Below are 16017 nucleotides of genomic sequence, written 5' to 3' on the forward strand. Positions count from 1 at the left end.
ATAGGGCCCATTTGTTTCATCTTATTTAATAAGAAATCACTTATTTTTTGAAAAAAAATATATTTTATTAAATTTTAATTTTTATGATTTTTGCTTAAACTTTAGAAAATAATCAAATTCCTCAAAAAATATATTTTTGATTATTTTATTAAGTTACTATTAATAAATTTTAAAAATAATCTAATGTGGTAGATGAAAAATGATATTTTAAAAATGACAAATACAAAAATTTATCATAAAATTTTAAAATAATTAATTAATAAATTATTTTTATAAAACAAATATCAAATAAAATATTATAAAATTTAAGAATAAACCATTAATAATTATTTTTTATTATGGTAACAAAATATAAACTAATGTATGCTTTTTATAAGATCTTTACAAAATAATATATTTTTATAAAATCTTTAAACTATCTAAAAATTACTTATTTTTAATTTTAAACAAACAAGCCCAATTATATTAAAAAAAAAAGGGAACCCAAAGAAATGTGCAGAAGTTAAGTTCATCTCCAAAATTTCCATCTTAATTATAACTTAATAATTATAAATGTCAATATTATTCTATTCAATAACAATCAATCATTAATAAAAAAATATAAATTTACGTCTTTATATTTTGCTTGTGTTTTGCTATTGATCCTTGTAAAATACAGTATTTTTGGTTCATGTATTTTTATTTTTTATTATTTCAGATCCCTTCAAGGTTCCTATGCTTTGTTCATGAATAGATTTAAAACAATAAAAAATATCTAAAATAATAAAAAATAAAAATGCAGGGACTAAAAACATAAAAAAAAGGAACTAATAAAAAAGCGCAAGCAAAGTACATGAATATAAAGTTATGTTTCCTCATCATTAATCTATTATATATTTTCTTAAAGCAAGCTACTGGCTTTTAAATAATGATAATATTTAATTATATGCCTTGTATTGGGTTTTTTTTTTCATTTGTTTGTATTTTCTTTTAAAATATTTTATTGATAATTGCAATTTATCAGGTAAATCATTCTTGCGATAGTGTGGAATTACACTGGTCAGAATCTAAAAAAATACCTGTACAATGCACAAATCTATTGCTTAGAATACGCCCATACAACGTGCTGATCAGTATTTTAGCTTGTTTGGATAATTATCAGAAAATAATCAAAATATTATTGACAGAGGATGAAACTCTAAACTTGCAAAACGATAAATTATTAAAAGTAGAGAAAATACATTGACTTCCCATATATTTTATCTCAATTACATATATCTCTCTTCTATTTTAAAAACCTATGCAAACCTCCCATAAAATCAATAATCACAAAATACAAACCTTTCTTCTGATTTAAAGATTTTATTTTGATCCACCCAATTACTTACTGTTAAGTCACATTTGTTGAATCAAAATATCACTCTTTTTGTACCAAAAAAAAACCACTATTTGAACATAAATGTTTTTTAAAAAATCATTTAAAACATAAAAAAATTAATGCATATATTTTTTTACCTTTTTATTTATATTTTATTTCTAGTTATGTGAAAATATTTATTTATTATTTTTTTAAAAATAAATATATAAATTGCTAAAATAATATTACAAACACACATATGCAAAGAAACTTAATGAAATAGGTATTTAAATAATAAGAGATAAAATAGTTAATATAATTTATGTTTATTTTTCTTTAAAATTTATTAATTTCAGATTATATTTTTAAATTATTTATTTATATATTGACACAATCAATTATTTAAAATTTATTAAATTTGGAGAGAGAGTATACACTTTAATTATAAGGGAAAATTAGTAATTGTAGATTTTCAACATATTTAAAAAATTAATATTTTATAATTTTTAAAAGAATATTTCTAATGGTGTTAAAAATTAAACTAAAGTGTATATTTTAAAAATAAGAGTAAGGCTCTAAATAAGTATCACATGGATAGTAGCAGTCTTAGTTCTATAAAATCATTACAAAATCGAATAAAGACAACTTCTTAAATAGCCATCAAATTTCTTGAAAAATTAATCTTATGATTGTCGCCGATTAAATGAGACCTCAGGAGATTAGAGAGAGAGAGAGAGAGCGAGCGAGCGAGCGGGCGGGCGAGCGAGGAGGAGGGAGGCCCTAGGGAGGTCATATTAGTTCACTCTTAAAAATACAATGACACTCATGATATAAGGGCACGTGACTACTATTATATAATATATATTTTTTAATTATACAGACTTATAAAGGTATTCGGGTTATGATTTTCTTTATTTACTCCTTTCCGATCCAATAAAGATTGTCGAAACGCGTCATGCTTGCTTCCCCAACTACAGGACCATTGTCATGCAGTAATAGTAACTTCGGACATCATCATCATCATCCGCACTTGTGTTAAACGAATATGCCCCTTGATTATATTTTGAACGTTAATTAAATTATTTTAATGTAGTGGTGATAAATAAAAATGCATTTATAAAGACTAACCTTCCAGATGAAAAAGAAGCTAAAAAAAAAAGAAATTAATAAAAACTTTCGAAGGACGGGCACTCGAATTTGAAAGGAAAAATATTTTTACAAAAAGAATACACGCAAAAGCTATAGATCCAGCTTACCTGCGGTGCAGATATGGAATTTCTATTATAACAAGAAGAAAGGGAAGGGGGACACGTGTTGTCGAGATCCAAAAACAACCATTTTTTTCTTAAATCATTTTCTTATTGAAATGACAATTGAAAACAAAAAAGATTGAACTTGTAGTTTCTCAATAGCAGTCATAGAGGAGGATAAAAGAAGGACGATATAGAAAAGCAAAGGAAGAGCAGGCCGCCAATCGTGGCAACAGTGCGCTGCGAGATCTTAGATGCCAGCATGCTTCCTCCCACCACTGCCAGCGACGTACAGATGGTGTGTCCAAAAGTGGCCCCAACTGCCACTCCCAGTGCATTTTTGTGCGTTGCCAGCTGCAGAGCAAATAAATTAGAGGTCATGAGGAAAATGAATTTTTCTGGCAAACGCATAAACTGAAGATATGATGGTGAAGATAATAATAGCAATCAAGATTGTTACACGATCCCAAAAATTTATGAACTCTGAGCGTTGATTTGTTTATTATATCATTTGATAAGTATGTGCAAAGCCATTCGAAAAGGGGATCTTCTGGTCTTAAAAATTGAGTGATGGACCCACAATGGACAGGACAAAAAGAATATTTCGCTTGAACAGCACGGATGCTTTAACTACAAAAATAAGTAAATTCATTAAAAAGGAGGTGAACCCTATAATCCTATAAGGGAGGTCAAGACCCATCTGCTGTGGGGACTCTCACAGCAGAGGATGCAGCCCCCAAAGAGTAAGGGTCATATAATGTTTTTGTCCCTCCACATTTAAGATTATCCATTTCCTAAGAAAATGAGACGTCCTAAGTTGCCAACATGAAACACCAAAGGTTACAATATAAAACATCAAACATGAACAACAATGCCAAAAATAAACAAAAAACTGAACCCAACAAATCAAGTTTCTTACAGCAATTGTAGCAATCTGGCTACGATCACCCCACTCGGCAAGGAATGTTAGAATAAAAGACTGCAAAGAGAAGAGTACAATCTTAGATGTGATTATAACCATACAGCAGAACAAATTATGGAAAAAAGGTACAGACCTCCAAAAATATTGGTGTACAAAATCTTGAAAAAAAGCGTCGGAAGGTTGTTTTCCCCTGTCCAGCTTCAAGTTTCTCCTCCACCTGATTGACAAGAATAACATTCAGAGCCATTACCAAATTTGACCGAAGAAAAGAGAAGGAAGCAGGGAAACAATACTATACAGTGCATAAGAGATGCTTTATAAAGCATCAATTAATAAATAGCTAAGAATGCCCGGGTGGAGACCAAGCAGGGAAAGGAGAACTATAATAGTAAGCAGCAGCTTCATAACATGTTATGGAATTTAGATTGGAAAGAGAGAGAAAGAGGGAAAATAGAAACGAACCAGAGAAATAAAAAAGAAAATCCGAAAATGTAATTCCCATAAGAAATCAAACCACTTTTTCCAATTTTACCCTTTGTTAATTAATGTGAAGGTATTTAATGTAGCTGTATTATCGTTTAAAGTTAAGGGTAAAAAGGAAAGTACATCTCACTTTTTTATGATATCAAGAAAAAAAAACTAAGTTTACTTAAGATGTGTGAAACAGTTAAAAGTACCCCACAGTAATATATCTAAATCTCAAATCCCATCTAAATCCTATTTAAATCATAAATCACATATAAATCTATTTAAATAATCTAAATATATTTAAACACTAATTAAATGTTAATTATTTTCTTATCAATTATAACTATATAACACTATTTCTTTAGTCCGAGGAAGGACGGTTCTAATACCACTGTTCCAGAATTTAGATAGGAAAGAGAGAGAAAGCGAGGGAACATAGAGACAAAGCGAGGGAACATAGAGAGAAAATCCGAATATGTAATTCTCATAGGAAATCATAGTCTAAAATTAGGTACTCTGTTGCCTCTTATTTATAGGCATCATTATCACATGACTACATATCCTAATCTATCCAAGTCCTACTAGTAAAATAATTAAATATAAAATCCTATCTAAGTCCTATTTAAATCATAAATCATATATAAATCTATTTAAACCCTAATTAAATATTAATTATTTTCTTATTTATTATAATTACATAACATAACACCTCATTGGTTAAGCAAGATTCTTGTTCTTGGAAGAGTAGAATGTTTAAAATTAGGATGACAAATGAATATAGTGAATGGCTATGGCCATGCTTCAAACCTTTCCGGTCAACAAATTCAAACCCAATACTGATATTTGAAACTAGACATCCATGTCCCCATGTGACTAGAAATGCACAGAATTATATCAATAATTCAACTATTATACTGTAAATATTACATAAATACCTACTTCATCCATTTCTTTCTTCTGTGAAGATTTTGAATCTGATCTCCAAGCAATATAAAGTAATCGCAACCCAAAGAATGCATAAAGAACTGCATATAATAATAAAAAAAAAATTATAAAGGTAAGCCTTACATGATCTCTCTAGAACCTATAAAATGTACGGAACACCCATCTGTAACCACAAATTATGAATGAAATATGTAAACCAATAGTCCAATACACATAAACAATAGAAACAAAAGTCACCAAGTTAGAACTAGCTACCTGATAATAATGATGAAGACAACCACGACAACAACAATAATAATAAAGAAAAAAGAATAAGACATACAACCCAGTCAAAAACTCTAATGCGGGGCAGTTGGGTCATTTATATTGTTCATTTTGGCTAAATATGGTTAATAAAGATTCTCATTAAATTTAGATGAACAGAGAACAAATAAAATGTCCATGTGAAGAGAATCCAAACAGGAAGCAAATTAGGTTAAGTCAAGAACAAATCTTGATCACCAACACAATCATGAAACATCCTGAACACTTAGACTGGAAACCTGACAAAGGCAAATGGGTACATAATTGTAGTCTCACAGAATAAAGTTGCCAAAAAGGAAAAAATCAGATGTCTTTTGCACAAAGATGAAAATTAAAATCTTATACCACATTTGTTTGTTCGAAGAGATATTGAAGAAAGTGGAATAAGAAAAGGAATGGGATGTGTACTTATTATATTAAAAGACCAAAGTGCCTTGCCAAAATTTATGAGAGGGAGAGGGAGAATCCCACTTGCAAACTCCTTCAAAAAAACCCCCAACCCTAGCAAACCCTTCCCCCTTCAAAAGACCCCCATCCCCATCTGCCCGTGTTGCACTTCATCAATCTTTGGATGCATTGCCATTGTTGTCAACTACATCATAGAGACTGAGGACACATCTTGCAATGACGTCCAACAATTTCCACGACTGTCCCTAAAATTCAACGGACACCAACAAACAAATTTATGAGTTGATAAAATCATGTTGTTTTTGGGTTTATTTGTTGATTGGGTTGGATTTGTATGTGGTTTATTGTAAATCTAAAAATTCTTGCAGTGGGTTTTGCCACCTTCAAAACTCCACCAACCATCATTGATCTGATTTCCACTTGCTGCAGCTACTACGTGAACGTTGCCTTAGCTCACTGTTGCTCAAGATGTTGGAGAACAATTTGGTCAAGAATTTCAACACGCAAGGGTATAAGTGTCACAAAATCTCAGTTCCATGGAAGCCAAGTAACTCCAAGCCCCATGAGATGGAATCAGCTTCAGGGCATTTTGATGGAAGTGGTAATTAAGTTCTAGACACCAAACAAGCAAAACAAACACTTCCACCTCTATTTCGCTAACTTCCAATTCCAAGATACCAAATGGGGCATCATAGATCTTATAACAATTAACATGACAACTATGAGTCAAATTTAAAATACAAATAAACTAAAATTAAACCTGTCAAGATCACTACGTCACGTCCAACAAACAAACAAGTGCTATTCACAAAGCTTCAATGACAGTGCAGATGCAACCATTGTAATTCATGTGAAGCAACATTCAAATCATTTTTCTTGCTGCTTGTTCCTGATTCACAATATATATATATATATATATAGAAAATCCTCACGGGAAAAGACAGGAATACAGCTGTGGGCTAAGTACTAATCCAGAGGATTTACCTGTAGCTGCACTATTTGTATGCTTCCTTGAAATCAAATTTGGCACAATCCTACCTAGTCCAGTAGAAAGTACCTAATTGACACATATAACAACTTGGTAACATCAATAATAAGAGTTAGAGCCCCTCAGAAGTGCTCTATGGTTATTGAAACCATTTCCTTACAATAACAAGCAAAAAACATTACAAGTAGTTCAAGCGGTCCTTAAGAGGCATAGCTTTTTTCCTCTCTTACAAGTTACAAGCCAATTTTTAGGGATGTGTTCCCCCTTCTTGCACAGTTTTCCATTAGTGTCACATGATCATAACCACAAAAAGATATGTATTGGAGCTGAAAAAGAAACAAAGGACAAGGGCACTTACTGTCATAATAATAAGGGCAGAGAGTGCACCAGATAAGACAGTTGACTTAGGGTGACGCATTGCCATAAGAGCTGCTATTATAAATGTCTCGTCTCCAATCTAGCATCATCATTGTCATTCAAAAAGCATGATCAGTAGAAGACATTAAGCAAAGAGAGAAGAGTTAACATGTAGGAGTAACAAAAGCATCCATGGTAACATGATTGCTCCTACTGGCTACTAGGTCTTCACTTTGAGAGAAAAGTCAACATGTAGGAGCAACAAAAACACTCTTCGTGATTTGATTACTCCAACAGACCAATATGAATGCAGCATACAAATCCCAATTGCACCGTGCTCCTCAAGTGTGTTGCTATTTCCCCCCTTCTTCCATATCCTACGGCTTCACTCTTGACCAATTCTACTTGCTTACAAATTCACATTTTAAAAATTTGCTTCATCATTGATAACCAACCAGAGATGCATTTGGTGACTAATAACTCACAGTTGGAGTGCTTAAACTGACCTGACTGACTTTGGCCAAAAAAACTGACCTCACTAACGATGATCATTGATAGACTGGCAAAAAAAGCATCAAAGACTCCAAGCCCAGAGTCCAAGCCAAAAGCAATGCCGTCAAAAGTCGCATCATTGTTGTTTTTGGCTGCATAGTTGCCTAGATTCTTCAAGGTAATCTGTCCACGGAAACTGACATTTATCATGGCACATAAAATAGACAAAAAGATTTTATTAAAAAAATAAATCTTAACTTCTATGATGAAGCTTTTCTCGTAACCAACCGTTGTGAGCAGAAGTCCAACACATCCCAAAAGACTGGCCTATTTGATGTTAAAGCCCCTTACAGTTATAATTCCCATTTCACTCGTAAGACTCTCGATATTCACAACAATGCACTCCAATTCGAGGGTCAACATTCCTCACTGCTTCACACCACGAACGGCCTCTTACCAGTGAACCCTTCATGGGTAGGGACCTCTCTACATCACATGGTCCTCTCAGTGGAAGCATCAATTTTACGAGTAAAAGTAAAAAAAAAAAAAAAAGGATGGAAGGAAGGGCTCGTTCATATTATAAACTCCACTTTCTGAGATCCGGACTCATGACACCCACCCAGCAAATTCGTTGCATTAAAATTATTTACTCTATCGTCTTATCTTGCGTTTCATTTAATTTTTCCCAACAACTGAATCATTAAATACATGATAAAAAGAGAGATGACGCTCACTTGGCTACGGCGGCCCAAATCCAGAGACCCACCGGAGTCTTCCATCTCAGTGTCTAGCAGAGAATCCTAAAAAGTGGCACAAATCACCATCAAGATGCTTACAGGTATATATGAGCATATGGAGAGAGAATGAAGAGATAAAATTAACCGCAATACACAAAAACGAGGACAGCGAGAGAGACCTGAGCTAAGGCCAGCGACAGGCTCAGGAACAAGACGAAATAAAGAGCGGTAATGCTTCTGCGATGGTTAAAAAGCAGACCCATGGTTATATGTACTCCTGTAAACCCCTATTCTTCTTGCGGGATAAATACTCGAGGATATACAGAAAATCACTCTGCGGAGAGTGAAGACGAGTTTGAAGGGAATCCAGGTCAATCAAGGTATGAACCTCACGTGTATTAACTTGATCTGTTCATTTCCTTTGCCGATGTTGAACGCCACTCTAAAATTGAGTAGATCTGATCTGAACTGAGAGATCCTGCACCCAGCGAAGATCCCCAAACGCCCCGGTGACCCGGTTTTGCGTTTATATTGTTTTCTTTTCTGCAGAACCAACGTCATACGAGCACGACGCGTCCGCAGTCCGTGCTCATCATGAATGCTGATCATCTCAAGGGCTCATCTGAGCCCTTGAGTTTATCACCATGTAATCTCTGCCATCCATTTTAATATTATGTTATTAAAATAACAATTTTTAAAAATATGAAAATCTTAATATTGAATATGGATTCTAGGAGACGGGCATCATGTTACTCATTTTCATTGATGAGATCTGAATTATTTATATTTAAAAAAATTTACTTTTATTTTATATTTATCAAAATAAAAATTATAAATTTTTTAATAAATTTATTTATAATTAATATAGCCAGTGCATATTTAATTTAGACTATCTAATTTAATATTAAAATATTTTATAATTTTATAATTTGACTGTCCAAATATATTTTGGACAGTATAAATATAACTTGGATAATCTAAGTTGATATTAAATTTTTTTAATATTTATAAATTACTATTTAAATATATTCTGGATTGTATATATTTAATTTTAAAATTTTAATTTTTTATAATTTTTTATTTTAGTAATATAACATTGAACAAATTAAATAATAAATTTAAAACAAATGGTAGATATCAACTAAAGATAAAATTAAGGGCTCAGATGAGCCCTTGAAGTGATGAGCATGGAATGCACTCATCAAGTGCAATCAAGAACCATGTGTCATTTGTTGCTGGTATTTGAATGTGAAGCTATAACCCATAATTTCTTCCATACTTTATACTTTATTTGAAATAGGAGAAAACATGAAAGAAAAAAAAATATGAAAATAAAATAAAAAACATTTTTTTTTTCAATTTGAATGAGAAAGAACAGGTGAACAAAAGGAGAAGTAAAGGAGAAAATGAGATTTGGGAACTTATATTTTTTTCTCCAAGTTTTCTTTTCACAAATGAAGAGATTTTGAAAAAAAATATTTATTTTACATCTATCCTTTTATTCTTTTGCACACGAGTCTTTACTTCACCATCTTCTGTCCTTCATTTTTCACTTGAAGTCCTTAGTGCTTTAATTCACATTATACTTGCTACACCATGATAAGTGAAAGTAATTATCATAAAATATTGTAATGCTTATTCACACAATTTTTACGATTATAAAAGCCCTTGATCTAAAAATTAATGACCTTACATTTCTCTGTCTCAATGCTGTGCATGTCTCATCTTCTCTGCAACTGCAAACTTTTATAAATATGTATCTTTCATATTTTTGTGATATTATGTTTATATAATTATATATGCTTGATGTGAAACTCATGACTTTATGTAAAAGTAAAATGTTCTCACCAACAAACCAAGGGTTGAATTGAAATTTCCTCATTTTTTATTATATTTAGTTTTAAAAAATTATCCATTTTTAATTTCATAAATAAAAATAACATATTTTACTAAATTATTATATTTTTAAAATATAATAACATGAAAGAAATTTCTATCAACTAATTTGATTTTAAATTATTATAATTATGTTAATTTTTTATATAATATTTACTTTCAATATATTTTTATATATGTAATTACATTACAAATATATATTTTGATATAAAGGGCATTATTGTCATTGTATTATTTGCTCATTTTCTTTCCTCTCTTTTTTTCTATTTATCTAAATATAAAGAGTGATAATATTTTTTTATTAATTTTCTTTTATCTTTATATTTTTCTCTTCTTAATTTTTCTTTCCATCCAAAGGGAGGGCAAGAAAAAATAACAATTAAGAATTGTTATAGCAACATTAATTACAATTTCATATTTAAATTATTGAAATTTTAATAATAAATTATAATTCTTTTATACAATTAAAAAATATAAATAGTCAGTTGAGATCTATAATGTTTGTTGAAAATTTATAAAAGTTAATTATGAATTTTAATTTTTTATTGTTAATATATAATTAAATCACTTAAAAAATCAATCAAATACATTTGAAATTACTTATAATATTAGTTAAAGATTTAAAATAATTAATTATAAATTATAAATCAATTACTTATAATTTTATTATCAGCATATAAATAAATTTTTTAAAAAATTTATAAAATACATTTAAAATTATTTATAATGTTATATGAAAATTTACAAAAGTTGGTTATAAATCACAAGTCAGGCATTTGTAATTTTTGCCGTAAATATATAAATAAATTGCTTGAATAATTAATAAAATATACTTAAAAATTTTATAATGTTTGTTGGGAATTTACCAAAATTAATTATGAATTTCAAGTAAATCAACAAAAAATACTTTGTTACAAGTAAATATTATATTTTGTTAATAAGATTTTAATAATTCAATATTCGTAATGGCGATTAATATTTTTATGGAGCCTCTAATTATCATTTTCCCCTTCTTTAAATGTCAAAGTATATTTTTGATTTTTTTTAAACTCACGTCTAAAAGTTACTCAAGCAAATTATACACAAATAAAAATAAATAATAACTCTTATTTTGAAAAAGATAAATTATGTTTTTATTTTAATATGAATTCATTTTTTATTAATTATTATTTGTGAATAATTTACTGGAATGATTGTTAGATGTGTTTCTTTCCAATTTTTTTTCAATAAAAGAAAAATATTATTACTGATTTACTAAAATAATAATAATGCGGTCAGTCCACAAGAAAAATTAAGAAATTAAGAAATTAAGGGTTTATTTGTTCTCTGTTTTTAAAAATTATTTTTTATTTTTAAAAACAGAGAAGTTTTAAAATTTGTTTGAATTAGTGTTTTTTATTTAGTTGCTTTTAAAACTGTTTTCAATTTTTTGTTTTTAGAAGTAAAAAAATTGAAATAACTTTAAATTTTGTTATTTTATTTTTATAATTTTTAAAAATACATTACATTTAATTATTAAAAATTAAAGTTTATTTAATCAATTTTTATTATTAATCACAATTATTAAATATTTATAACCATCATTATCAGTTTATTTTTTAATTCTTAAGCTATTTTTTAATTGATATAACCAACCAAATTTTCATTTCATTTTTTTAAGACAATTTTGAAAACTGTGTATCAAAACATTTTTAAAACCAAAAAATGAAAACAGAAACCAAATATACCCAAAATTTTGAGTTTCTTTAAAGCTTCTCTTAAACTCTGTGACTAAAGTTGAAGTCATTCAATTGAAATTTCATCTCAGCAAATTCAGCCATAGACAAACAATGCATTCCAAGAGATTGAAACGTGGAGTGATTTAGAATTCCTAAACCTTTGAAATTCCAAGAGCCAACCATTTTGATAAGTTGAGAAGAAGTTAGCCTTTTTCTATCATCACAGGAAGAGTATGGTAATGTCGCCATGACTTCCGAATGTTGGAACTTTGAGAGTGAATAACAGTGAAGGTTAATTGTGTAGAAAACTAAAATATTAAAAAAAAATCTCAACTTTAAGTGAGTTACATATCACTACCTTGATTTTTAAATATTTAAAAATTATACCTTTAAATTTTATACATTGATCATCAACTAGTTAAAATTAACTGTTTATGTCATTTCACCTTTTAATTAAGTAATAAGCCATATCACTATAACAAAATAGCATTTCGCATTGACATAAATTTTTGAGCATTTTAATTATTTTATTAAGATTTAAAAAAACATAGGGCCATTTTGTGATCTTGCTAAAAGTCCTATTTTATCATGACAAAATGGCTCCAGACATTTTTAAAATCTTAATAAAATAATTAAAATTTAAAATTTCACATCAATGCAAGTGTCGATTATTAAAGCGACAAGATACATGTTCAATTAAAAAAATGTGAGACGACATAAACTGATAGATGCAGGATTAAAGTACAAAACTACTTGAGATGTTTTCAAAAAAAGTACAATTGATATACTTGCATTTTAAAAAGCGGAATGTCATCCCAACTCTTTTCAAAAATGGTACAATTTTGCATCGTTGTCAAGTTTGACCATATTCATGGTTAATTGACTTGTTAATGCTTGCATGGCATATCACATATGGTCAAATGCACCCTACACATTGATGCCACATATGCAATCGAATATTTTACCGTTGACATGCGTGTCACAAATTGTCACTCTCTTCCTCCTTTATTCCTTCCTATTGTCAAAACTAAGTGGAGAGGAAGCAAATAAAAACACGAATCAAGAATGCAAGTGAAGAACAGAAAAACCATTGAACTAAGCCAACAACATTAACTTGAACAACTAAATCAAATTGAAATCAACAATAAAAAAGATTTAAGAAATTTGCTGCAAAAACTCAACAAAAACCATTGAAGCTAAATAGCAAATCAAGTTGTAGAAACTACAATCCACTTTGATCAAAAATTGAGAATAAACTTTAGATTATTAAGAATTAAGAAAAATCAATTGAAAAATCCAATGACTATAACCAAAATCCACCATATGGAATACAAAAAAGTAATGTCAAAACTAGGGAGTAATTGTGATGAATATTACAAAAATCATGGCTCGATCTGATTGGAAAGAGCATAAAAAACCAGAAAATAAATTGAAGGAGGAGAGGAAGATGGTCCAAGATACGATCATAAGATACAAAGGATGATGGTAGAAACTTAACATCGAAGCATGAATGGTGTGGCACAAAGCCATGATCTATGAAAGGCGAAGCAAAAGGTGCAAGAATCTAGCAAAAACTTAACAAATATTGAAGCATGAACCTGGCAAAAGCTTTTCAATCCACCTTGATTTGTTTAAATACTAAAGCTTCTCCAATTCTTCAATGAATCTAGCAAAGAAATGGGTTATGGGTTTAGATCTGTTAGACCGCCGATCTAGGTAAAGGGCTTCGTTGAATGCAATTGATTTGGGTTAAAGTGTTTACTCTTAAGTGTTTGGCAATGGAGGTTGGGGTGCCAAGATCGTGTTGAATCCCCACCTAGCATCTCCCATCATTTTCAACTGTCTCCCTTAGTGTTGCTCGTTGTCTCCCATATTATGGCCCTGTTTGGTACACAGCTTCAATTTAAAAGGATTGGGACTGGAACTGGGATTGGGATTGGGATTGGGACTGAGATTGGGAATGAGATTTTAAAATTATATTTGGTATAGAGTAATACTTATAAAGAATACTTACCTATATTTTATTTTACAGTTAAATATAAATCATAAACAGACTATAATACCCTTAAAATAATAAAAAGAAAAAGTTGTAACCTAGCTAACGCATTACCCTCCTCCCCAAAGAGCACGACGGCATGTTTGCAATTATTCCCCTTCTTCCACAGAGAGCATGCCCCCCAGAGAGCACGACGACACATCTACAGTTTCTCTGCATCTCCTCCAAAGAGCACGGCAGCGCACAAGGCCATTCCCTCTGCTCTCTCTGCCATGCTCAATCTTCTTCTTCTTCTTCTTCAATCTTCACTTTTCTAGTTTTCATGTAGATCAACGGAGTGATAAAGATCTACTTACTAGTAACCAGCGGCGCAAATGGGTTTCTGATTTTTGATGGATGAAGGCCACTTATTCATTGGTGATGTAGATCGATGAAGTGACGGAGATCGACAAAGTGAGATAGGAACTGAGAGACGTTGTTCAATCGCCATTATGTCTGTGTGTGGTTGCCGTTAGCGTTGTGCTTGTGTGTGTCGCCGTCGGTGTTGTGCTTATGTGTGGCTGCCGTCGGCATTGTGCTTGTGTGTGGCTGCCATCGGCGCCTTCATTATGGCTGTGAGGTAAGGTAGAGGTTAGAGGGTAGAGGGAGAGACGAGAAAGGGATGGGGTGGAGGGCATTTTGGCCAAAAAATAATCAATCCCAAGACTAATTTTCTAATACTAGGAGGGTGGGTGGTATTGAGTAATCCCACTTTGAAGGGATTGAGATTAAATTTTCCATTACCCCATATCAAATATGAAAAGGTGGGATTGCCTAATACCAATCCCAATCCCACCCTCCTAATGCTATGTACCAAACATAATGTAACATCCCGAAATTTTAAGACTCGGATTTATAAAGATAAAATAAAATAAAATATATATAATTAAATTAAAATTTAGAATAATTTGATAGAGGTCCAGAGTTTGAATTTTACTAAGCAAAAGTTTAGTTTTATTTGATTTTTAACTATGGGAAAAATTACCAAAGTTGACCCGGGCTTTTGTGCAATAATAAAAATGTTGGGCCATTTCTTGTAATTTTCCCTAAACTTTTAGATCAGCTTTTATAAGAGGAAAACCAGACCAGAAACGCAGAAAAGAAAACAAGGAAAGAAAGGAAACATGTGAGAGAGAGAGAGGAAGAAGAAAGGAGAAAGAGAGGGAGTTAGGCTCGGATCTAGGAGTCTTTGCGACCGTTGCGAGCTCGGTTACACGATAGGTAAACTCCCTACTTCAATCCTCTTCTCTTTCTCTTGATTTTCTTCAATTTTTGGAAGAGAAGATTTTTGGATTTTGATTCCAAAGGCTTTATTCTTGTAAACTTTTGTTTCTTTGGATCCTAGGGAGCATGTTTTGAGTTTCTATATAGTGATCTAATATTTTGAGTGGATAATTGGATGAAAAGAGGTGTTTTGGGCAAAAATAAATCCTGAGAAATTGGGTTTTTGCTCTTCAATGGTTTAAGCTTATTGATTTAGTTATAATTTTGCTATTTGAGCCCAATAAGATTTAAATTAAGGTTTGGTTTTCATTATAAGGGCTAATGGTGAAAGTTGGTGACACTAAGTGAAGGTTTTTAATTGATAAAAAATTATATAAATTGGAAATTAGCCTAATGATGGCTAATAAATGGTTTTGGTGGTTAAGTGATACTATGTGAATGGTTGGTTAAATATATGGACCATTAGGGTGGATTATGACTCATTGACCTAAGTTGTGTGGTGTGAGTTATAGTCTTCATTAATGCTATTTGTCATGATAAGTGATGTGGATCACTTATATGTTGTAGAAAATTGTTGGTGGAACTTATTGAAAAGTAAGGAACAAGCCGAGCCTTATTTTGTACAAGGGGAACCCTTTTGGTACCAAAGGGTTGAGGTAACAGGGGAATTTATATTTCTTATTACTTTGTTTTAGCTATTTTTGAATAAATATTACTAGTTATCATGCATTACATGTTTTAAAAGATTAAATGTGCTTTATAAGGGGTTATGGGGTACTACTTTGATTATAGTGCAAATATGTTTTCTAATTGTTTAATAACAATATTTTTATGGAAATGAGATTTATAAATATTATACTACTTTAGAGTGTTGAATGGTCAATACTCAGGAAAGGTAGACAAGAATAAAAGGCATGATCTCGGTGGGAGTTCACCAA

The 16017-nt window shown here is 30.7% G+C and overlaps 1 protein-coding gene across 1 annotated transcript; it reads right to left on the reverse strand.

Moving 5' to 3' along the window:
• Positions 1-2499: 2499 nt before the first annotated feature.
• On the reverse strand, positions 2500-8724 carry LOC129318377 (GDT1-like protein 4). Its single transcript, XM_054963103.1, has 9 exons — positions 8386-8724; positions 8204-8269; positions 7512-7652; positions 6979-7077; positions 6617-6689; positions 4916-5001; positions 3642-3725; positions 3506-3565; positions 2500-2940 (listed from the first exon to the last, which is right to left on the reverse strand). The coding sequence occupies exons 1-9, from the start codon at positions 8467-8469 to the stop codon at positions 2752-2754; spliced, it is 882 nt and encodes a 293-aa protein (XP_054819078.1). The 5' UTR covers positions 8470-8724; the 3' UTR covers positions 2500-2751.
• Between the last annotated feature and the right edge of the window lie 7293 nt (positions 8725-16017).

The sequence above is a fragment of the Prosopis cineraria genome, unplaced genomic scaffold (assembly GCF_029017545.1).
Source record: "Prosopis cineraria cultivar Desert tree isolate PC_DT_omini unplaced genomic scaffold, ASM2901754v1 PC1, whole genome shotgun sequence".
Lineage (NCBI taxonomy): Eukaryota > Viridiplantae > Streptophyta > Magnoliopsida > Fabales > Fabaceae > Prosopis > Prosopis cineraria.